Source organism: Gymnodraco acuticeps, unplaced genomic scaffold (assembly GCF_902827175.1).
Source record: "Gymnodraco acuticeps unplaced genomic scaffold, fGymAcu1.1, whole genome shotgun sequence".
Lineage (NCBI taxonomy): Eukaryota > Metazoa > Chordata > Actinopteri > Perciformes > Bathydraconidae > Gymnodraco > Gymnodraco acuticeps.
In genome coordinates, this window is record NW_022991472.1 from 2530 (window position 1) to 28832 (window position 26303).

A 26303-nucleotide genomic window follows, 5' to 3' on the forward strand; every position below is an offset into this window, starting at 1 on the left:
TTGTATAATGTCGGACTTTTCTTTCCCTTCTAATTTGTTATTATTGGGTAAAGGCACGAAACATACTACCAATAGAAATACATTGCTTCTAAAATCGTTCTGTGTCAGAACACTGAAATCTGTATTTTTTTAAATATTTTTTTCCTTCGAATTTGTTATCATTTACATTGCTTTTAAAATCTTTCTGTGTGACACGAAAAAGATGGGGAAATCGTGTTCACGAATCAATAGATTAATTTTGTGACTGTAACACGACATGCCGTGAGACTGTGTTGGAAAATACCCCAGCGGCAAATGTCTGAAACGTCTTTGTGTCTTAAAAATCTTGGTTTAAGTGTCTATATGAGACGACTTAACGTCATCACGCCCATCATTAGCCGCCTTTAGCTTAGCGGTGGTGACGTGAAGTCATGTGACCGTGCTGTAGTTCCTTTATAGCCCAACATTAGCCGCCTTTAGCTTAGCGGTGGTGACGTGAAGTCATGTGACCGTGCTGTAGTTCCTTTATAGCCCAACATTAGCCGCCTTTTGCTTAGCGGTGGTGACGTGAAGTCATGTGACCGTGCTGTAGTTCCTTTATAGCCCCAACATTAGCCGCCTTTAGCTTAGCGGTGGTGATGTGAAGTCATGTGACCGTGCTGTAGTTCCTTTATAGCCCAACATTAGCCACCTTTAGCTTAGCGGTGGTGACGTGAAGTCATGTGACCGTGCTGTAGTTCCTTTATAGCCCAACATTAGCCGCCTTTAGCTTAGCGGTGGTGACGTGAAGTCATGTGACCGTGCTGTAGTTCCTTTATAGCCCAACATTAGCCGCCTTTAGCTTAGCGGTGGTGACGTGAAGTCATGTGACCGCGCTGTAGTTCCTTTATAGCCCAACATTAGCCGCCTTTAGCTTAGCGGTGGTGACGTGAAGTCATGTGGCCGTGCTGTAGTTCCTTTATAGCCCAACATTAGCCACCTTTAGCTTAGCGGTGGTGACGTGAAGTCATGTGACTGCGCTGTAGTTCCTTTATAGCCCAACATTAGCCGCCTTTATCTTAGCGGTGGTGACGTGAAGTCATGTGACCGTGCTGTAGTTCCTTTATAGCCCAACATTAGCCGCCTTTATCTTAGCGGTGGTGACGTGAAGTCATGTGACCGCGCTGTAGTTCCTTTATAGCCCAACATTAGCCGCCTTTATCTTAGCGGTGGTGACGTGAAGTCATGTGGCCGTGCTGTAGTTCCTTTATAGCCCAACATTAGCCACCTTTAGCTTAGCGGTGGTGACGTGAAGTCATGTGACTGCGCTGTAGTTCCTTTATAGCCCAACATTAGCCGCCTTTATCTTAGCGGTGGTGACGTGAAGTCATGTGACCGTGCTGTAGTTCCTTTATAGCCCAACATTAGCCGCCTTTATCTTAGCGGTGGTGACGTGAAGTCATGTGACCGCGCTGTAGTTCCTTTATAGCCCAACATTAGCCGCCTTTATCTTAGCGGTGGTGACGTGAAGTCATGTGACCGTGCTGTAGTTCCTTTATAGCCCAACATTAGCCACCTTTAGCTTAGCGGTGGTGACGTGAAGTCATGTGACCGCCACCTTTAGCTTAGCGGTGGTGACGTGAAGTCATGTGACCGTGCTGTAGTTCCTTTATAGCCCAACATTAGCCGCCTTTAGCTTAGCGGTGGTGACGTGAAGTCATGTGTATAGCCTAATGTTAGCTTTTTACTCCAGAAATCATAAAGTGGTGTTAACATGTGGAGATATCCTGCTTTCAATGGAACAAATGCCATTAGCTTTTAGTCGAGGGGACCCATAGATACTGTTCTGGTTTGACCTACAAAAATACATCATCCCTTCACCATAATTATCTGAATTAACAGCAACTTAGGCAGAATGACTGAAACAGGAAGTAGTTTTATGTCCACAGCACTTAATAGCAATACGTTTCACCAGTTTTGCTCATGAGGGTCACACCTGCGGCCCACATACTGTAAATGGAAACAGAAAGGGTCTCATATGTGGCGTGTTCACAAGGACAGGAAAATGTCCCCAGTGATACAGATGCAACATTTCCTCTATCTGTATTCACTGGTATTACATAAACCAGTAGAGCGAGCTGAAGGTTTGTGAGGCGCTGACGGAGGCTTCCTCTAATTCATGCTTCAGAGGGAAAACCCTGCAGTAGCTGATGGCACGGAGAGTTCAAAGACTTCAAAGGCCAATGGACAAAAAACGATTTAATCTACCGTTAATAGGATTACCAAGCTGAGGAAATGATTATTTAAGGACGAGTAGATATTTCTTACAGAAGTGAAGTGTGATCGGGGAACTTCCGTGGGCTAAAAGAGGAGGTTGCAGTGATATTATGTAAATGCTCCTTTAATCTGCCACAGCTTCTGCCTGCCAACAAGGACATTGACTCTGCTGTCACCTGCCAGCTGGACCGGCACAGACCAGAACGGCACGGCATGGATCGGCCTGGTGGAAACAGCCACCTACAAATCAACCCGTTACAGAGCAAAAAAAACAGTTTTATCCCAGCACCTATTGCACAAATTAACACATCAGGAGCCTCACACAGATGCCTATTTATTTATTTGTTTAATTATGAATTTTGAATGTCCATGTTTGTACTAGTGCTTTTCTTTTAAATGTTTTTAAATATTTTGAGATTTGACCGAGCAGGATGTACTTTTATTAGAGATGTGTCTGTTGTCTGTGTTTGTCTTTAGAGTGTGTCAGGATGAATCCCTTGTCTTTTTATCTGCAAACTAAATCTACCTACGGGTACAAATAAAGAACCTGAACCTGAACACACGAAGAAAAACAAGGTTGTAGAACTGAGACTGTGGAAGTAAGCTTTAATGTTCATATAATCATTTAGTTCAATAACTTCTGTGTCACAATCGTCTGGTTTCATTCTATCAACATGCTTCCTGCTGAAGATGGCATGGGTCACTAACATGAGGAATTACATTTATTAACTTAATAATAGCTTGGATTTATATAGCGCCTTTCATGAGACCCAAGGTCGCTTTACAAAGAAGAACAGGGGCAAACCAAATACAACAAAAACAAACAGCAGTCAGACCACAAATAGATTAGGGGCCAAAGGCCTTAGTAAACAGATGGGTCTTGCGGGCCTTTATGAAGGCGTCAAGCGTGGGGATGGGCGTTCCACAGGGTGGGGGCTGCGACGCTGAAGGCTCTGTCCCCGAACGTTCACAGGTTGGTGCGGGGGGTGGTAAGCAGGCCAGAGTCTGAAGACCGCAGATTCCGGGGTGGGGCATGTGGGCGAAGGATGTCTGATAGGTACTGGGGGGCATGGGCTATCCTGACTTCTTAGATACAACCACTGCATCATTACCAGTTATAGCAATATATTATTGGATTAGCATCATCAATGTAAGTTGCTTTTGATAACAGCTTCAGCTAAGTTTGTCCTGTTTCTCACAGTGAAACCTTCTATCAATGTGTTAGTGATTTATAATTCAGGACATTATCTCCCTATAAAGCAAATCCACAACAAAATCCTCAATAAACTGTTTTGATGTGATCGGTTTCTTCTTGAACGCTGAACCAAATCCAAGTGCTAATTTATGTGTAATTATCTCCACTTTGTAGCAGGTGTGAGGATATTTCACTTAATATATTATAACAACTTTTTTCCACTTAAACAGCAGTGCTCCATAACACCTGTTAACACGCTTTGATGTGTAAAAAGGTTAAAATGCTCCTTATCTGTCCGTTCCTCTCTGCACCCACTTACAGTGTGATACAAAAAAAACCTTTATGAGGCTAATTATTACGACACAATGGGCTTTTCACACCAGGAGCTTAAATACTGTCTTTTTCTAGTTGTTTTTCTCGGTGAGAAAATTATTCATTAAAAACAAATGCATATTCAAAGAGGAATAAGTGCTTTCCCACAAACTCCTCATTAGAAGCCATCAGGTTAAATCAATACACCCTGTGATCATTGGGAATATTAGCTCCATCAGCTGTGCAGCCTCCATCACACCTCATGCTGCTGATATACATACATATTCAGGGCTGCTAATGAAGCTGTGTGTGTGTGTGTGTGTGTGTGTGTGTGTGTGTGTGTGTGTGTGTGTGTGTGTGTGTGTGTGTGTGTGTGTGTGTGTGTGTGCGTGTGTGTGTGTGTGTGTGTGTGTGTGTGTGTGTGTGTGTGTGTGTGTGTAGAGACAACAGCAGCAGTAAAGATGAAAGCTCATTGATCCCACATGAGGAGCCCCAGCTGCTCTCTGCATATCGTCCTGTTATTAATCTGAAGCTTTTTAAACGCCTCGATTGCAGCCATTCTTCATGATTACTGCAGCCGCTGCCATTTACACACAAACACACATTACAGCAGTGTCGGTTGTTAGGACGGGGGGGGGTCATAAACCCCTGACGGAGAGAACCACAGAGGCAGGAAGAATCCGATTTTATTATTTATTGTGTGTCTTTTCTTTTTAATCCACACCGTAAAAAAAGTCACTGCAGAAAAACTGGTGTTTTCTGTCATAATAAACTAATTCAGCGCGGTTTAAAAGAGGAAACATGATCTGCCGCATGATGTTCATTAGAGTTCAGATATGAATAATACATTCAACTGTTCTGCCTGCTGCCTCGATTTAAATGTATTTCCTTACAAAAACAGAATATTATTATTTGCGAAACATGTACAAAGAAATACAACTGCTGGCCAGTGTTGGGGGAAGTATTCAGATATTTTACTTAAGTGAAGGTCCTGTTTTCAAAACCTTACCTATGTAAAACTAACTATCAAAAGCACTCATTAGGATGCAACCCTTTAATGCATTTAAAATCCAACAAGCATTAATCGAGAAGAACAGAACGTTTCTAAATCAAAAAACTGAATTTTCCCCTTGAGGATTAATGAAGTCATCTTCTTCTTCATCTTAGATTCCATATGTTCACAGTAACGTCAAGGTGAGTAAGGGTAGCTTGTGCATTGAACGCTTACTGGGTACTGTGCATTTTCTCATTATTGCAGAGATTACGCAAAAGCTAGCTAGTTCTCTACACGGCAACAATGATTAAAAGCCACATTTTGGGTCGTCAATAGTAATAATAATAATATTGTTGGTGAATTATAGTCATAGAGGGTATGCACTGTTGTCACTTTCCCACCTGAACACACCACTTTTCTGTCTGACTGTGTTACAAAAAGTTGAAACAATATTACCGCCGTTAGTAGCCGTAACTGCGAAAATGGAAGTAAAACAAACAATTAGCTGCTTAACATAAAATAAGCTGTGCTTCAAAGGGATACTAACAACGTAACAAAGAACTAGTGGTCCATGGATACTGAAATTTGACCAGGAATAGTGGTTTCCTAACCCTAAGCCTCAAAACAGCTATCTACACGAATAGGCAAGCAATTGTCAAATCCCATTAACCACATTTGAAGACAATCACCACAGTATCAAACATATGTCCTTTCTTTACCCTTCTTTGGTTCACCTACACTTATTTGCACACAAAAAAATAAACCAGATATTAATTATATAAGTAGTTTGTAGTCACATTCAGAGAGGAATCGCTAAGAAGACATATATACAGAACTACCGTTTCCCTCAGATACATCACGTACTCCTCGCCTGGAGATGGTTAATTGTTTTCCTTTGGATTATCTTGTAGTGCGTCATAAGAGAAGTGAACTAACAGAAGAAGAAGAAGAAGAAGACCCTGAACTCAACACACACTTACATGTTACCGCTGATGGATTTAAACAAACCCCTTTGCAATCTAATTAATGTCAGGGCTCGTCTGGGTGCGATAACATTTAATCAACGGCAGAATGTAATTACATCAAGAGTCAATTACACGACCTCTCCCCTTGTATTCCCTCATCAGCGAGGCGAGACAGGAGCGAGGGAAACAACCAGCGGCTGAAACACCTCAGTGTCTGTTTATCAAGTCCTCCATCAGTCTGCAGGGTTTAGTAGAGCGGTGCAGGAATGAGTCCTAAACCCGGAAATGAGTCAGCATTTTAGCCCTTCTGTTCCTTCTTCCAGTTAATGGTTATTTTGATGGGTTTTTGGTTAGATGCCTGAAATATAATCTGTGGTTAACACAAGCTGAAGAGATTTTAACATCTGTCCTACGAGATAAAATATGTCAGTAAATACCTCACTGTCAATTTAAAATGGAGGTTGCCGACAACTGTGTAAATGAGACGACTTAATGTCATCACGTCCAACATTAGCCGCCTTTAGCTTAGCGGTGGTGACCTGAAATCGTGTGACCGTGCTGTAGTTCCTTTATAGCTCAACATTAGCCACCCTTAGCTTAGCGGTGGTGACGTGAAGTCATGTGACCGTGCTGTAGTTCCTTTATAGCCCAACATTAGCTGCCTTTAGCTTAGCGGTGGTGACGTGAAGTCATGTGACCATGCTGTAGTTCCTTTATAGCTCAACATTAGCCACCCTTAGCTTAGCGGTGGTGACGTGAAGTCATGTGACCGTGCTGTAGTTCCTTTATAGCCCAACATTAGCTGCCTTTAGCTTAGCGGTGGTGACGTGAAGTCATGTGACCATGCTGTAGTTCCTTTATAGCTCAACATTAGCCACCCTTAGCTTAGCGGTGGTGACGTGAAGTCATGTGACCGTGCTGTAGTTCCTTTATAGCCCAACATTAGCCTCCCTTTAGCTTAGCCGTGGTGACGTGAAGTCATGTGACCGTGCTGTAGTTCCTTTATAGCCCAACATTAGCCTCCTTTAGCTTAGCGGTGGTGTTGAGAAGTCATGTGACCGTGCTGTAGTTCCTTTATAGCCCAACATTAGCTGCCTTTAGCTTAGCCGTGGTGACGTGAAGTCATGTGACCGTGCTGTAGTTCCTTTATAGCCCAACATTAGCCGCCTTTAGCTTAGCGGTGGTGTTGAGAAGTCATGTGACCTTGCTGTAGTTCCTTTATAGCCCAACATTAGTTTTTTACTTCTATCGAGTGCATTGACGCTTCATCTTTTATAAAAGTAGTGTGAATATGTGCAGATTATCCTGCTGAACCAAATGTGTAAGTATCAAAGCTTATTTTCTGCAATAATCCAAAGGGAAAATCCTATTGGCTTTTTGTCGAGGGAACCCTGGTAACTTCCAGGAAAGCCAACCAAAACACATCTCCCCTGCACCACTCTGTCAATCTGAGGTGATTTTGAAAGTACAACAAAGTCTGGTCTGTTTGTGCCTACCTGACTCTCTGGAGATCTGGACGAAGGCCTCCACGCCGCTCTCCCCGTAGTTTCCCTCGGAGGCGAGCGTGGAAACGTAATTCCAGCCCAGCGCGGTGACGATGTCCAGCATGGCCTGAGCCTGGTACGAGTCTGGGGGAACGACCCGGGAGAAGAAGTCGTAGCGGGTGTTGTCGCTGAGCTCCGGAGCCGTGGAGGCGTAGCTGATCTGAGGAATCTGTGGAGACACGGACAAAACAATTACTATACGTACTTTAAAGGTCACCTGTTGTGCAAAATCCACTTTTTCATGTCTCTTCTATATCAACATGTGTCCCCTTTTCTCCATGTCTCTTCTACATCAACATGTGTCCCCTCTTCTACATGTCTCTTCTACATCAACATGTGTCCCCTCTTCTTCATGTCTCTTCTACATCAACATGTGTCCCCTCTTCTCCATGTCTCTTCTACATCAACATGTGTCCCCTCTTCTTCATGTCTCTTCTACATACAACATGTGTCCCCTCTTCTTCATGTCTCTTCTACATCAACATGTGTCCCCTCTTCTTCATGTCTCTTCTACATCAACATGTGTCCCCTCTTCTTCATGTCTCTTCTACACCAACATGTGTCCCCTCTTCTTCATGTCTCTTCTACATCAACATGTGTCCCCTCTTCTTCATGTCTCTTCTACATCAACATGTGTCCCCTCTTCTTCATGTCTCTTCTACATCAACATGTGTCCCCTCTTCTTCATGTCTCTTCTACATCAACATGTGTCCCCTCTTCTTCATGTCTCTTCTACATCAACATGTGTCCCCTCTTCTCCATGTCTCTTCTACATCAACATGTGGTCCCCCTCTTCTTCATGTCTCTTCTACATCAACATGTGTCCCCTCTTCTTCATGTCTCTTCTACATCAACATGGTGTCCCCTCTTCTTCATGTCTCTTCTACATCAACATGTGTCCCCTCTTCTTCATGTCTCTTCTACATCAACATGTGTCCCCTCTTCTTCATGTCTCTTCTACACCAACATGTTGTCCCACTCTTCTACACGTCTCTTCTACATCAACATGTGTCCCCTCTTCTTCGTGTCTCTTCTACATCAACATGTGTCCCCTCTTCTTCGTGTCTCTTCTACATCAACATGTGTCCCCTCTTCTTTGTGTCTCTTCTACATCAACATGTGTCCCCTCTTCTTCATGTCTCTTCTACATCAACATGTGTCCCCCTCTTCTTCATGTCTCTTCTACATCAACATGTGTCCCCTCTTCTTCACGTCTCTTCTACATCAACATGTGTCCCCTCTTCTTCATGTCTCTTCTACATCAACATGTGTCCCCTCTTCTTCATGTCTCTTCTACACCAACATGTGTCCCCTCTTCTACACGTCTCTTCTACATCAACATGTGTCCCCTCTTCTTCATGTCTCTTCTACATCAACATGTGTCCCCTCTTCTTCGTGTCTCTTCTACATCAACATGTGTCCCCTCTTCTTCGTGTCTCTTTCTACATCAACATGTGTCCCCTCTTCTTCGTGTCTCTTCTACATCAACATGTGTCCCCTCTTCTTCATGTCTCTTCTACATCAACATGTGTCCCCTCTTCTTCATGTCTCTTCTACATCAACATGTGTCCCCTCTTCTTCATGTCTCTTCTACATCAACATGTGTCCCCTCTTCTTCATGTCTCTTCTACATCAACATGTGTCCCCTCTTCTTCATGTCTCTTCTACATCAACATGTGTCCCCTCTTCTTCATGTCTCTTCTACATCAACATGTGTCCCCTCTTCTTCATGTCTCTTCTACACCAACATGTGTCCCCTCTTCTACACGTCTCTTCTACATCAACATGTGTCCCCTCTTCTTCATGTCTCTCCTACATCAACATGTGTCCCCTCTTCTTCGTGTCTCTTCTACATCAACATGTGTCCCCTCTTCTTCATGTCTCTTCTACATCAACATGTGTCCCCTCTTCTTCGTGTCTCTTCTACATCAACATGTGTCCCCTCTCTTCATGTCTCTTCTACATCAACATGTGTCCCCTCTTCTTCATGTCTCTTCTACATCAACATGTGTACCCTCTTCTTCATGTCTCTTCTACATCAACATGTGTCCCCTCTTCTTCATGTCTCCTCTACATCAACATGTGTCCCCTCTTCTTCATGTCTCTTCTACATCAACATGTGTCCCCTCTTCTTCATGTCTCTTCTACATCAACATGTGTACCCTCTTCTTCATGTCTCTTCTTCATCAACATGTGTCCCCTCTTCTTCATGTCTCTTCTACATCAACATGTGTCCCCTCTGTGGAAAGAGACTCTGAAAGTTTCAGGAACAAAGATTCTCTCTCTTTTTTGATCCATTTCTATAAAAACCTGTCTGAAAATGAGCTGATCAGATTTTGGCCACTTTATGATGTCATAACGATGTTTTGTCTTTTGTAACCATTAGCCAATCACCAACCAAGGTAACCAAGGTAACCCCCCCCCACCTTATCACCTGAATCTCCTCCTAGAGCTCTATTGAGTTCTTTGTAACCAAATCTCTCTCAGAGGGGCGTGGGGAGGGGCTCCTTATTTTCATCTAAAGTAACAGACAGAGAATCAGCACTTTGGAAACAGGGCTGAAACAGAGGGGATTATGGGTAATGCTAATTTGCGTTTGTATCCTCATGGTTGATAGCACTTCGCTAATTCACTTTGGATAAAAGTGTCCACATACAGTACTGTTTGCAACTTTCTGGCACTTCAGTTGTAGCAGACTGATTTAGTGGCAGGGGATGATTGAAGAGTGAATAAAGTTGTATGCAGACGGACGCCATGAGAAAAACAAATGTGTTTCCTGAACAATGTATAATGTCTAGAATTAACAATTTTCTTAGGTGTGAACCTGAAACATTTGTATGATACGTCCCTTCGAAGTCACCTGAAAATCCTAATATGTGATAACAGAAAAGTGCAATGGATTTCTGCTCAAAATGTTCCCATATCAAATTTAAATTAGTTTCACATCTGTACAAGTTGGCTCAAATAATATTGTAATGAATTGAAAATGTCCTCATTTTAAAATTCTTGAAAAATGTGTTTCCTTATCAGGTTGGCGTATCACTCTTCTTCTGTTCAGGGTGACCCTGGATAAGACTGAGGATAAGGTGATGTTATTCTGAATCCAACCCAAAATGAAAAGTTGGCAGCCTTGACAAGTTTGGAAATAATTCCACAGAAGAAAAAAAAAGATTCAATTATAGCTGATTTATTTTCAAAAATGTTTTTTGTTTTAAACTTGTGGCATTTAAAAAGTGATGGGAGAAAGAAATTAGGGGGAAACAAAGCTGAACCAAATGTTGCAGTTTTACTGTTATGATGGCTTTTCCACTTTACGAACAGCACATTGTGTTTCAGCAGGAGAGGACTCTTTAAAGTAGAGACACTACATACTGATATACACCTGAACATCAGCAGGAGAGGACTCTTTAAAGTAGAGACACTACATACTGATATACACCTGAACATCAGCAGGAGAGGACTCTTTAAAGTAGAGACACTACATACTAATATACACCTGAACATCAGCAGGAGAGGACTCTTTAAAGTAGAGACACTACATACTGATATACACCTGAACATCAGCAGGAGAGGACTCTTTAAAGTAGAGACACTACATACTAATATACACCTGAACATCAGCAGGAGAGGACTCTTTAAAGTAGAGACACTACATACTGATATACACCTGAACATCAGCAGGAGAGGACTCTTTAAAGTAGAGACACTACATACTGATATACACCTGAACATCAGCAGGAGAGGACTCTTTAAAGTAGAGACACTACATACTGATATACACCTGAACATCAGCAGGAGAGGACTCTTTAAAGTAGAGACACTACATACTGATATACACCTGAACATCAGCAGGAGAGGACTCTTTAAAGTAGAGACACTACATACTGATATACACATGAACATCAGCAGGAGAGGACTCTTTAAAGTAGAGACACTACATACTGATATACACCTGAACATCAGCAGGAGAGGACTCTTTAAAGTAGAGACACTACATACTGATATACACCTGAACATCAGCAGGAGAGGACTCTTTAAAGTAGAGACACTACATACTGATATACACCTGAACATCAGCAGGAGAGGACTCTTTAAAGTAGAGACACTACATACTGATATACACCTGAACATCAGTAGGAGAGGACTCTTTAAAGTAGAGACACTACATACTGATATACACCTGAACATCAGCAGGAGAGGACTCTTTAAAGTAGAGACACTACATACTGATATACACCTGAACATCAGCAGGAGAGGACTCTTTAAAGTAGAGACACTACATACTGATATACACCTAAACATCAGCAGGAGAGGACTCTTTAAAGTAGAGACACTACATACTGATATACACCTGAACATCAGCAGGAGAGGACTCTTTAAAGTAGACACTACATACTGATATACACCTGAACATCAGCAGGAGAGGACTCTTTAAAGTAGAGACACTACATACTGATATACACTTGAACATCAGCAGGAGAGGACTCTTTAAAGTAGAGACACTACATACTGATATACACATGAACATCAGCAGGAGAGGACTCTTTAAAGTAGAGACACTACATACTGATATACACCTGAACATCAGCAGGAGAGGACACTTTAAAGTAGAGACACTACATACTGATATACACCTGAACATCAGCAGGAGAGGACTCTTTAAAGTAGAGACACTACATACTGATATACACATGAACATCAGCAGGAGAGGACTCTTTAAAGTAGAGACACTACATACTGATATACACCTGAACATCAGCAGGAGAGGACACTTTAAAGTAGAGACACTACATACTGATATACACTTGAACATCAGCAGGAGAGGACTCTTTAAAGTAGAGACACTACATACTGATATACACATGAACATCAGCAGGAGAGGACTCTTTAAAGTAGAGACACTACATACTGATATACACCTGAACATCAGCAGGAGAGGACACTTTAAAGTAGAGACACTACATACTGATATACACCTGAACATCAGCAGGAGAGGACTCTTTAAAGTAGAGACACTACATACTGATATACACCTGAACATCAGCAGGAGAGGGACTCTTTAAAGTAGAGACACTACATACTGATATACACCTAAACATCAGCAGGAGAGGACTCTTTAAAGTAGAGACACTACATACTGATATACACCTAAACATCAGCAGGAGAGGACTCTTTAAAGTAGAGACACTACATACTGATATACACCTGAACATCAGCAGGAGAGGACTCTTTAAAGTAGAGACACTGCATACTGATATACACCTGAACATCAGCAGGAGAGGACTCTTTAAAGTAGAGACACTACATACTGATATACACCTGAACATCAGCAGGAGAGGACTCTTTAAAGTAGAGACACTACATACTGATATACACCTGAACATCAGCAGGAGAGGACTCTTTAAAGTAGAGACACTACATACTGATATACACCTAAACATCAGCAGGAGAGGACTCTTTAAAGTAGAGACACTACATACTGATATACACCTGAACATCAGCAGGAGAGGACTCTTTAAAGTAGAGACACTACATACTGATATACACCTGAACATCAGCAGGAGAGGACTCTTTAAAGTAGAGACACTACATACTGATATACACCTGAACATCAGCAGGAGAGGACTCTTTAAAGTAGAGACACTACATACTGATATACACCTGAACATCAGCAGGAGAGGACTCTTTAAAGTAGAGACACTATACTGATATACACCTGAACATCAGCAGGAGAGGACTCTTTAAAGTAGAGACACTACATACTGATATACACCTGAACATCAGCAGGAGAGGACTCTTTAAAGTAGAGACACTACATACTGATATACAGCTGAACATCAGCAGGAGAGGACTCTTTAAAGTAGAGACACTACATACTGATATACAGCTGAACATCAGCAGGAGAGGACTCTTTAAAGTAGAGACACTACATACTGATATACACCTGAACATCAGCAGGAGAGGACTCTTTAAAGTAGAGACACTACATACTGATATACAGCTGAACATCAGCAGGAGAGGACTCTTTAAAGTAGAGACACTACATACTGATATACACCTGAACATTAGCAGGAGAGGACTCTTTAAAGTAGAGACACTACATACTGATATACACCTGAACATCAGCAGGAGAGGACTCTTTAAAGTAGAGACACTACATACTGATATACACCTGAACATCAGCAGGAGAGGACTCTTTAAAGTAGAGACACTAAATACTGATATACACCTGAACATCAGCAGGAGAGGACTCTTTAAAGTAGAGACACTACATACTGATATACACCTGAACATCAGCAGGAGAGGACTCTTTAAAGTAGAGACACTACATACTGATATACACCTGAACATCAGCAGGAGAGGACTCTTTAAAGTAGAGACACTACATACTGATATGAACCTGAAGATGAGCAGAACATGTCCCCTTTAAATATTTGTTCAGTGGAGCTGCCGAAGGTCTTACAGTTTATGTGTTGAGATTTAAACAGATGAAGTCTGGACCTTAAATCTTGACCTTCCTGTTGTTAGGTTTCTTGTCAGAGTGGAGTTAGCGAGTGTGAATTAGGGAGGCGGATCAGGTCATAGATCCTGCAGCAGAGAGGCCCTCAGGGGGGGCTGGATAATGGTCCTTTAGAGAAAGATTGAAGGGCTGATTGATTTCACTTCAGGCAGCCACTGGACGCCTCATCAGGATTCAGAGGAGGAGGAGGAGGAAGATGGACGAGGAGGAAGAGCCTGACATCAATACAAATGTCACTCCGGCTCAGCGACAGGCGGCAATTTAAAGTCCCGTACTGTAAACACAAACCTGTCTGAGAGCCGGCGCTATCGCAACCATCAAAGAGGACGTTTATTTCCAGCACAAAGAACACGTCCGAGCTTCTGATGCTGGGCTAACTGGGTTTCGACTTTTCAGAGACCTGGAGTGGATCCTGTTTATCTGATGGCAGCATTTCTGATTACTTTGGAGATCTTCCATTAGACATGAGACATCTCGATACAAAAAGTTGTTGGGCTAGAAAAAGTTTAAAACCTGCTACTAATCACAAAGGAAAAGTAAGCCAACTACGCAAGCTTGAAATGTTCTTCTCCGGTATTTGAGGAAATGTGAACTGTAATGGCAACTACTGGCCTGGCAAGCTTCTTTCACCCTCCGTCTGAAACCAGAGCCCAGTCTGCTCTGATTGGGGAGTGTGTGGGAGAGAAACTCCGGCCCAATCCCAAATCACCCCCTGCACACTCCCCCTCCGTTTGCACGTTCACGCGGAGGGTCCGCCATATTAAGGGATGTTCCAAACCAACGAGTGTGGAGGGGGAGTGGGCTATCAAGCCCTCAAACAGCGAGTCTGCATCGTGCTGACTTGAGACCGGTCTCTACCTGACCGGAGCCACGCTGTGTGTGTCCGTCAGGAAACACGCTGTTTACAAGTAGTTCCAGCAAACATCCACTGATAAACTGCGATGTTAACAACCTCATGATGACCTCATGTTTTAACTTAGGATCAAACCTGTGTTTAGTCTAGAAACAGGTAAATGTGTGCATTTTATTATAAAGTTGTGTATATTTACAGACTGTTGCAAAAACTAAGAAGCTTATAAACATCAGGTTTAAAACTAAAATAGTTTTACAAAAAAGTAACACAATGAAAGATGTTTGGAGTTTTATTTGAGTTATTAATTTAAACTTTTTGTCTAAGAGATGCTGATTTGAAACCGTTGTTACATACAGTTACGGCATTTCCTGTTTCTGCCGGAGAGAGGGGAGGCCGTCCCAAAGCTTGCTGCTGTGTTTACTCCCTCTATCTGACAGGAGGGAGCCTCGTTGAGCTGAGAGTGTGGCTACAGACGGAGTTCACTCCGTCACGGAGGGGTAGGGTCGAGGGAGTGGTTTGGGATTGGGCCTCCCTCTGGAGGGAACACAGGGATTTTAGCCTTTGCAGACCATTTACATGCACTAAAACCTAGACAGGAAAGGCAAAACCCCCAAAAGACAATCATTCTAACCCAGCTTTGTCACTTCCCTATGATACAAAATAGACAACTAAAAATGTGTATTTCTGTATGTCTTTCATTAATAAGGACACACACACACACACACACACACACACACACACACACACACACACACACACACACACACACACACACACACACACACACACACACACACACACACACCACACACACACACACACACACACACACACACACACACACACACACACACACACACACACACACACACACACACACACACACACACACACACACGATGCATTGTGGGTATAAGCAGCAGCATTGTTATTGATGCTCTGCTGCATTAAAACACATCACCTCCTCTTACATATAATAATATGAACCCATTATGTGGTTTGAGCATGTTCAGTGGGTACGAGTATTGACGTCATCAAACTACAGCAGTCACTCCCAGTGACGTGCGGTGAGGTTCATGGCTGGTGAGGCACTGACTCTTTCAGAGTCAGATTTACAAATATTATATTTTGACCTTAATCGAAATTTTCGGTTATTTTCAAAAGCTTTTTTAGTCTGATGCTTCAATTCATTTTAAACAGACCGTTCAACAAAAGGATACCCACAATCTAAATATTGGATTGTTCTCTCTTAGTAAGATCCCATGTTCATTACAATGGTGGTCTTACCTTGACTTGAAGATGAAGTCCATGCTTTCCTTCTGGACAACAATCTCCATTACATTTTTGTAAAAGTCCTCCTTATCTTCCTCTAGTTTCAAAAGTCTAGTTTGTTGTTCGCGTCTACCGTCTCTGTGTAGAATAACAGTAGCAACAAGAACCTGTGGGCTCACGTGCGCCCCCTTCAGTGCGGCAGAGGTTATGGCTGCCTCCCCTGGTGCTTTTTTCATTGCCGTTGTACGATGAGACCAGTGAGCCTAAATATCATATACACGTGAAATAAGTTATTTAGTGACTATGGATGGCGAGGATAAATGTAATAAAGGGATCGACAAACATTACATTGGTGACCTACAGTGAGATGGTGCAGGCATGCGCTTAGGGCCCGCTTTCCAGCCAGTTTATGTGGAGTGACGCATTCTGAGGTGAGGCAGAGCTCATCTGTGCCTCACCTCACCACTCAGTAACTGGCTGGAGCGTGCTCACAAAATAAGTGCCCGCGTTAAATTAGTGCCCGCGCTCCAGCCAGTTACTGTGGGCTTATGAGAGGCAGAGCTCGTCCCTGCCTCACTTCTCATCGCTACCCGTAGTTGTAGCGGAGGAGCTCTGCAAATTTGCTGATTTTGACTATAAAAAGCGATTGGAATCATACAGAAATCACATTTACAAGTTACAACACAGATCAGTGGAGACATTTTATTATTATTACTATTTAGTTTTTCTTTAGTTGTTTTTCGTTACATTGGAGTATGACAGGTGAGAGTCTGTCGCTGCTCCACATGGTTTATTGAATAAACAACAGCGAGACTCACGGTGAGAAATCAAACTTGTGCCCTGCTGGAGACTTCTCAAGGACTTCCTGCCCCTTCCTGGAGGACTTCCATTTTAATTAGCTGGCTAATTGCCCCCCGCCGATCGGCTCACCCACTTTCACCTCTCCGTCCTCACAACAGAGCAAACACCGGCTCAGAAATATCACCGTGAAGCTGAGGGTCCTAATGTGGGCTTTTACTTTCACTGCTACTCTAAACAGTGCTTTTATTTTTGAAATAACAAAAGAGAATCGTAGACATGTAAACTAATCTGAAGCACTCTGCACTTGGAGCTATATGAGAAAATGATCTAATTGTGTTCACTTTAAAGTGATCTAATCATGGTTGAAAACATCCACAAGATATTTGACAAATCTAGTGGAGGCTTCAAAGTTTCCAAAGATATCACATTTATAAAAGCTGATCTTCAGGCTGACTGAGATTCAATTAATCACGAGGCAGGTGATGTTATGGCAGAGAAACAAGCAGAGCACTTCAGGAAGCTATTTTGAATCAAAGAAGCCACTTTTTTACATTCTCACTCTTCACACGTCTTCTCTACACGTCTCTACACGTCTTCTCTACACGTCTCTACACGTCTTCTCTACACGTCTCTACATGTCTTCTCACGTCTTCTCTACACGTCTTCTCTACACGTCTCTACACGTCTTCTCACGTCTTCTCTACACGTCTCTACACGGGAGGACGTGCCCGATGTTTCCTGCCGTCTCGGGTGTTTCCTGTGACACTGATTGATGCTCGTCATTCTTGCGACAGCCTCCAGCTTTCCACCCGACTGAGTGACGAGAGGAGAAATCCATCTGATGCGACAGCACACGTCCGTCAGCGTTCACTCTGCGCTCTGATTGTCTTATTTCAAGTAAAAGCTCTGTTTACTGTCATCTGCCTCTTCTTCCCCTGACGATAAACAGCTTTGCCCTCCGGCTAAAACCCTGCATGACTCCTGCTGTCGCCGACTCTATTAATGTTTCCCTCCGTAATTTAATTCAGTATGACAAGGAAAAATATATCTGATTTTAATTACATGTTTCGATACACCAAATTAAAAAGACATGCCCTTTACGCTCTCTGCACATTCTGGTGTTTGGATATTTTTAACATGGAGGTGATTAAGTAATTTAATTCAATATTATGCTCCATGTAAAACTACACAGAGTTACTGATATATTAAGGATGAATTTACCAGTCTCCAGTAAGACAATATGTCATTTCTCATTAAACCAATCCTCGTTTTCTTTGATTGAAAGGAGCAAAGGTGTGTATTTATCTAAATATCTCTTAAAATAAGATGATTCATATTTGAAAATGGTTTAAATAATTCCATTGCACTGCCAAATGTTTTAATATGTATACAAAAAAATCCTTGTGGGCTTTTTTGTATTGAGAAACGATTGTATTTTCATTGCACATTCTCAACTTGTGTTTATCAAATATATGTATATTTTAAAACCAAATTTCCCCCAGGTAAAGTAAGTTGGTTTGTTTTATATTCGGTACTATCTCCACCCCTTCTTCTTGTTGGAAGTGTTTTGTGTTACTGTTGGAACTGCCTCTTATTGTAAACACAACTATTTATAAATATAATGTATGTAATCGCACAAAACAAACCCTGCTGTTCAAACGTTGTATACAATGCGTTTACATCAAACCGACTCTGCACATCTGACACCTTCAATGAACATTAGATCTCAAACAATATTCAAACTCAATAGATCTGAAACTCGTAGAAGGAAATGCCTCGGGAACATAAATCAATAGGAGTTCAAAATAAAATATATTGAAGTATCTCAAATATACGGAATTGGCGAAAGTGTCGTTGAGAATATTGTAATACGTGTTCTTGATTTAAAATTGCTTTCAGTGCAAGACAATGTTAACACATTATGTATCTATTATTTTTTAAACAACACATTTGAATGGCTACGGTTAGCATTCTGTGCCAGGTTCACACATTCAGCATCTGTAATAAGTTAACTTTAAAGATCTTTATTTAAAGTCAAGTTAGAGTAAAGTCAATAGCTTTCTTGTCCTATTTTTTACAGGAGAATAAAATATAAGATGTGATGGAAAACAGGAAGTGAAAACCCATTCCTGACGAGCACCTATAGGTCACACGTCTCTGATGGCGTTGTGTGTTTTGAAGCTCAGCGGAGGAGACAGGGTGATGTAAAGTTCAACGTATGATTAGAAATAAGAACTGATTCTTCGACAGGCGAAAGTAAACTTGTGTGTTTGTTTCTTCTTTTGAAGCCTCTTCAGTGAGGCGTCTGAATAATTTCACACGACACAGAAACAGATTGTACAGACGGTAGAAAGACGACTGCACTCGGTTCAATGAGATATAATAGAAAACGGGAGAGGATAAGGGCCTCATGGCAATTAGTTTTGAGGTCTAACCAAAAGATTAAAGTCAGGATTATGAAGGGAAAAGTCAGAAAGTTGAGAAAACATTTTTTGAGGAAAAAGTCAGAAATTGGAAGGAAAAGACAGAATTGTGGGTAAAAAAGACAGATCTGAGGGAAAAAGTCAGAAATTGTGTAAAAACAAGAGTTTGTGGAAAAAAGTCGTATCAGATTTCTTTATCTCAAATTTCTGACTTTTTCTTAGAACTCAAAACATTTACATGTGGCCCTAATCCTCTTCCGTAAGCCTGAGTTAAGATCTTTCCTTTAATATAAAAAATGAAGTTGAACAAAGTGTGCTTTCCCTGCTGCTCTCCATCTGATTAAAAGACTGTTCAAACGCTCTGGTGTCGTTCCCTCCTAGAAATAACTAGAAACCCATCTGAGAAACATAAGCAGCCGACAGGCAGAAATCGATCGTCTGAACTCTCAGAGCTGCCTCTCGTCCGAGGACACGGCGTGAAGTGTCGCCTTATGGCCTCAGAAAACAAAAATAAACCCAGAACCTGACCAAGTGTTTAGAAGCAAAGGATCTGAAGACGCCGCAAACAAACACGAGAGGCCTTGTCTCAGCATCCAGACTGCTACATTGAATTCAGCAAACAACCAGCACAGGGCACACTTTCTCTTTGTCTCACTGGTATAGAGCGGTGCAGGGGTGACGTATTTACCCGGAAGTAAGCTGCTGGTTCCCTCGACAAAAAAGCAATGAGATTTCTCCATAGGATTTTGGAAAATAGCTCGAAATAAGGTCTTTGGAAAACGAGCCTGTTTGATAAATGCACGTTTTGTTCAGCCGGATAATCTCCACATGTCTACCCTACTTTTATAATTTTTCAAAATGATAAATCTAATCGCCAGAAGCTAAATGCTAAAGTTATGCTATAAAGGAACTACAGCCGAGTCCAGCAGCACGACTTCAACGTCACGCCAACTTAAGATCCATAATCAAAAATACAGATTCTAAATGGTACGAGTTGAAGCGTTTGTTTTAACAGTTTGCAGGAGGACTTGCTTTCAAGCAGAACAGGGCAAACTAACTTAGAGGAGTGTTCACGTGTTCAGCGTAATGACGTAAAACGGCCTGGACAACTTCTGTAGTCCTATTCAGCCACTTGGTAACAACCATCGTTTTTCAGACACGTCAACTCTTCAGAAATCACCAGTGGGGTCACTGCTGATGATTTAATGTCGTAGAACAAAACATGATCCGTCTCTTAAATGTGTCTCAACCACAGACCTCATTTCCAGATATTTTCCAAAATCCTATGGAGAGATCCCATTGGCTCTGAGACGAGGGAACCGGTAGTGGTAAAATGCTGACTCACTTCCTGGTTTTAGGACTCGTCACTGCACCACTCTATTGCACTGGCAACACCTAAGGATTTAATCTAAGAGTTATTTTGGCTTGGACAGTATTAACATCGTGGACGGACACACAATTATTTAATTCGAATAAAGAATTTGATAATTGGGGATACTGCTTATTACCTTACTTGCTAAGAGTTACAATACAAGTTTGATTGAAACAAGTGATTGATACATGCTGGGACAGTTTCATCCCAGAGGCCATAAGACTATCAAACACCTGAACTCTGTAAAGAACATCCATAAACATTCAGCTGTTATTTACATCATATTCCATTTATGTGTATATAGCTGTGTGTATATATATTGAATCTTGAAACATGAGATTCACAAACACCAGGCGTCAAAGCATCCTCGAAAAGTGTCCTGTATAAAATAGTTAACCCTAAAAATATATCAATGATACAATTCTCCTCCTTGAGCTGTTCATGGTACCAGAAAAAAAGTTTACTTCACCAAAAAAGACCATTCCTACATTCCCCAAATGCTACCTTGAATTCTTGAAGAAACAGCTTTCTTGCACAGCTCCATGGTAAACGAATAAACAATCACTTTCCTTAACACCCTTTAATTAGGGCACGGGATTTGTAGAAAGTCAAAATCTATATTGCGATGATATTGTAGAGTTTACTATCAATGCTTTCACTAAATATCTACACAATTAAAAAAGGTTTGATAATGGCTAAGTGGGTAAAGGCAACAATAGAACAGCTCAAGTTTGGTAAATCCAGAAAACAAAATAATTATAGTTTAAAAAAGAGCCTTCAAATCAGGAAAGACCCTTCTGATATGTCAGGATTTCTGAAATCTAAGATGATTTCTAGTTGTTTCTCACGATATTGATGTTCTATCGTTTATGGCAAAGGAATACGATCAATAGAAAACCTTCCCTTTGACCATCCAGTATTTTATACAGTTTAAAGTATTTTTCGGTGAACTATTCCTTTATGTTTAGCTTCCGTCTTCTCTCAGCTGAAGATGCCGAACGTTGGGGATTATGTAAAGTGCTCAGCTTTAAGGACGGTCCTTCAGTTCAAAAACATTTTCTCCACTCGTGTTCGCCGGCTCAGTGAAGTGTGGAGGAGCTGCTGCATTATGGATGTTAAGATGGATACGGAGGTATGTTCAGTGTGTGGGTGTTTCGCCCTTTAGACGATGTAGAGCGGAGGGATGTTTGAAGAGGATGTGAACTGTGTGTGTCTGAAGAGTGTGTAAGGCTGTTTTACAGGTTGTCCTCCCTGTGTTTACATCCTCAGTGTGTTTTATATAGGAGATGTTTGGATCCGATGTTCAAACTACAGGTGCAAAGTGTGGATCCAACACGAAACAGGCACATGGAAAACACACTGTGGAAAACACACTGTGCTAAGGGACCAACGTTGGGATACAAAATGGACCAAGAGGAACCGTAAAACCTCTAACCAAAACCAACATCTGCTGGGATCAGATGGAGCCACAGATTTAACCAGAACCGATACTTTGGTAGCAAGTTGATACCAAAAAAATCTGAAAAAGTGACGATACTCGAGTACCACAGAAAACGTAAGACCAGCAGTACCTTCATGGCTCGGGACCAAGAGCTTCCAGTGTCCGATTGATGAAATAAATTGTGTTTCGGACACAGTAAACTCACTATGGACAGTGGCAACCCATTTTATTCGGGATAATGGTTCAATGTGAGCAACTAATCCATGTTGATACCGGCAGGAACAAGTCCTTAAACTCTACAGAGCCCATACTGTGTTCCCGTTAGTGTTTACTTCCTGTCTGTCTTCTTCTGGTGATTTATCTGACGTCCAACGCTCCGTCTTTTAACATATTTTCCTTTTTCTCGCTTGATCCTCCTTAGCAACAGTCCTTTAAAGTCCTTCACAGCGGTCTGTACTACGGTATTAACGTGTCACATGTTCTGAATTGACCAATCAGAATCGAGTATACAACTAAGCCGTGTAATAATAGCTGTTAGCCACTGTTAGCAAAATTGCTAATAGTTAGTTTTACGAATCTCTGTTTCTCATGCGCTCACCCAAACAAAGACACAAAAATAGTCCTTAATAGAGAAATATACAAATAGTTGTCCAGATGTTTTTCTCCCACCATCAGCATCCAGGTTATTTTAGGTTTTTCCAGATTTCAACTCCAAGAACAACCCCACAATTTGTGACTGTGGCGAAAACACCAAACATCTTCATATCTGTTGAGTTTCTCCTCTTTCTCTTTGCTGTGCACGTCACTGAATAATCAGTTTATCATAAATGTTTAACTGTAGCCATCACACAGTGGCCCTTATTAATCATTTAAGGGGACATTGTTGAAGTGGAGGGGTTTAATCTTATATTTTATTCTCCTGTAAAAAATAGGACAAGAAAGCTATTGACTTTACTCTAACTTGACTTTAAATAAAGATCTTTAAAGTCAACTTATTACAGATGCTGAATGTGTGAACCTGGCACAGAATGCTAACCGTAGCCATTCAAATGTGTTGTTTAAAAAATAATAGATACATAATGTGTTAACATTGTCTTGCACTGAAAGCAATTTTAAATCAAGAACACGTATTACAATATTCTCAACGACACTTTCGCCAATTCCGTATATTTGAGATACTTCAATATATTTTATTTTGAACTCCTATTGATTTATGTTCCCGACTTGTGCAGACAGATACATAATATGTCTGAAGAGAGTAATGACTACAAACCACGGAGGAACAAACACGATGCAAAGCATTATGGGATATGTAGTTCAGCAACGTGAGCTTCATCATCCCTCAAATAGAACTAAGACAAAAAAGTAACATCGGACTTTGAAAACTCTTCAAGGAAAATATGAATTAGTTGCAGTCAGTGGTGGAATGTTATATAGTACATTTACTCAAGTACTACTACTTTACCTGGCTTTTATTAAGCAGAAGAGCAAGAGGAAGAAGAAAAATAACATTTGCTTTTGTTACTAAGCACATGTTGATGCTAATACTCATTTACTTTTACTTAAGTAAGACTTTATAAATGAAGTTAAACATGCAACAACACGGCAATGCTCCTTTAAATAGAAAACAGTCATTATGGAGACAGTCTTTTTTGCTGCACGCTTTCTTAAAGCAGTAAAAGTCTGTCCTTCGTTAAAGACACGGTGCAGATCCAGATAATCATTAGAGGAATGATCCCACCTGACATCAGCAGGACGGACAGATTTAAAAGGGAAGAAGAAGAAATTAACAGGCAGCTGCTTCTCATAAATTAAATTGTCGGGGTGAAGCTAACGCTGGAGCTAATGAGCGGTGGAGATTAATGTAGCAAACATTCCCGTCTGGTGTCGAGGTTAAAACCAATAACATCTAATTTAGGATCAGATAAAAGTGTTTTCATGATGTCTTTACCCAGAGATCAGCCTTTCATACGCTAATGAGATCGAGGCGTTTTTAATTAAACCTGCTGAAGGTTGCTCTAAATCAGAAACCTATGGCTTCATACATGTCTCTACTTCACTACTATTATATTTGAGTTTTCTTTTTGTAATGCTGCTACTTTTTTAAACATGTATTTACCTCTTTATTATTTATTTGTTTGGGCTGTTAGCAATTAGGTATTAGCTGTTAGTTCATGTTGGAGCGAGATTGCATATTCTTCACTATGGCGCGATTAAGTGACAGAGCGCTCAAATACTAGAGGGAACAGCACACGAAGAAGACAGACAGGAAGTAAGCACTAAAGGGAACTGCAGAAGAAGACAGACAGGAAGTAAACACTAAGGGAACAGCAGAAGAAGACAGACAGACAGGAAGTAAACACTAAAAGGAACAGCAGAAGAAGACAGACAGCAAGTAAACACTAAAGGGAACAGAAAGGAAGTAAAGACTTAAGGGAACAGCAGAAGAAGACAGACAGGAAGTAAAGACTTAAGGGAACAGCAGAAAAAGACAGACAGGAAGTAAAGACTTAAGGGAACAGCAGAAGAAGACAGACAGGAAGTAAACACTTAAGGGAACAGCAGAAGAAGACAGACAGACAGGAAGTAAACACTAAAGGGAACAGCACACGAAGACAGCAGGAAGTAAATACTTAAGGGAACAGCAGAAGAAGACAGACAGGAAGTAAAGACTTAAGGGAACAGCAGAAGAAGACATAAAGGAAGTAAAGACTTAAGGGAACAGCAGAAGAAGACAGACAGGAAGTAAACACTTAAGGGAACAGCAGAAGAAGCCAGACAGGAAGTAAACACTTAAGGGAACAGCAGAAGAAGACAGACAGGAAGTAAACACTTAAGGGAACAGCAGAAGAAGACAGACAGGAAGTAAAGACTTAAGGGAACAGCAGAAGAAGACCGACAGGAAGTAAACACTTAAGGGAACAGCAGAAGAAGACAGACAGGAAGTAAAGACTTAAGGGAACAGCAGAAGAAGACAGACAGGAAGTAAACACTAACAGGAACACAGTATGGACTCTGGCAGTGTTTAAAAACGTGTTAATGGAAAATAAACTATCAATAGACTTGGAAAGTTACAGAAAACCTTGATCAGTGCTGCAGTCATTTTAAGTTACGTTGCCGTCACCACAGTTCCAGACATTTTAACGCTGTGAAACCAACGATTTTAGGTAAATTAAATGATTTTCAATCAATATCGTTAGTCAAGTTGTTCGTTTATTTAGTATGTGAACGTGTAATAAGCTGGATAATGTGCAAGGAGGCGGTCATTCATTGAAAAGGTGTTTTTTATTATTTTATTTGAGATTATCCCCCAGTGCTTCTCAAAGTGTGGTCCGCGGACCACTGGTGGTCCGTGAGCGCCCCCTAGTGGTCCGTGAGTATATTGGTAAAATTTCACATTTAAAATAAATAAATACATTTAAGTTTTCCGCACTCTCGTGGGAATATCTCCGCAATGGAGCGAGCTTGTTTCACTTTCGATTGCATGATATAGCCCGGCGCAACACCTCATCACACATGTTGCCACTTGTTTGTACCATTTTCAGGTGATTTGTAATCTGTTCTAGAAAAATGATGTGATTTTGGATATTTGTGGAGTTAAGTGTTTTTTTATTGGTTAAGTGGTCCTTGGTATGAAAAAGTTTGAGAAACACTGCCTTATACGTATAGTAAAAAGTGACAATTATTTCCTTTGAAAAATTGCACAATATTATCTTAGTTATTACGTTTTTTTAAAGACTAAAAAAATACCTAAAATTGAAAAACGATGTAAAATAATGCAAAAGACGTGTGCAAAAATCTCAATATGCAACAAATTGAGATAATCATGCAGATTAATTCATATTGAAATTAATAGCAGCCCTGTTACAAAACTGTTACAATAATGTTACTACCTGTCAACCGTTCCTCATCACTCACTGCTGATGAAGTTTAATCATTGAATATATTAGTATTATCCTCAGTGAGGTGTGCAGAGCGCTGCTTTGAGATCTGTGGGTTCAATGCAGCTAATTACTGACCATTCTTTAAACAACAAAAGGCTTTGCAGCAGGCACATGTAATTGTTGGGTAATTTAGCGGCGAGGGGCTTATAAGCGTGGGTGAGCGCCGGATACTGCAGGATTTACAGGATTCACAAACGGGGGAAGAAAAGGAAAATTAGCAGCTTTTACAGAGAAACAAGAAAATGTTAAGTGTTGCTGTCAGGGGTTTCACGATGTACACGAACAGGAAGGAAAACTTCAGTTCAGGTTTTTGTACGATCTTCTCAGATATTACAACACTGTTGTTGCTTCTTTTATTTAAGGCAGTAAAAACATCTGCTTCTTGACAAAGGTTAAAGGTCACCTATGATGCTAAATCCTCTTCTTCATGTC

The 26303-nt window shown here is 41.1% G+C and overlaps 1 protein-coding gene across 1 annotated transcript; it reads right to left on the reverse strand.

Moving 5' to 3' along the window:
• Positions 1–7197: 7197 nt before the first annotated feature.
• On the reverse strand, positions 7198–15965 carry LOC117533065 (metabotropic glutamate receptor 8-like; the record flags this gene model as incomplete). The annotated part of the gene is made up of 2 exons (XM_034196683.1): positions 7198–7414; positions 15906–15965. Coding segments are annotated over 2 exons (277 nt in total), but the record flags the coding sequence as incomplete, so codon positions are not given.
• Positions 15966–26303: the final 10338 nt, after the last annotated feature.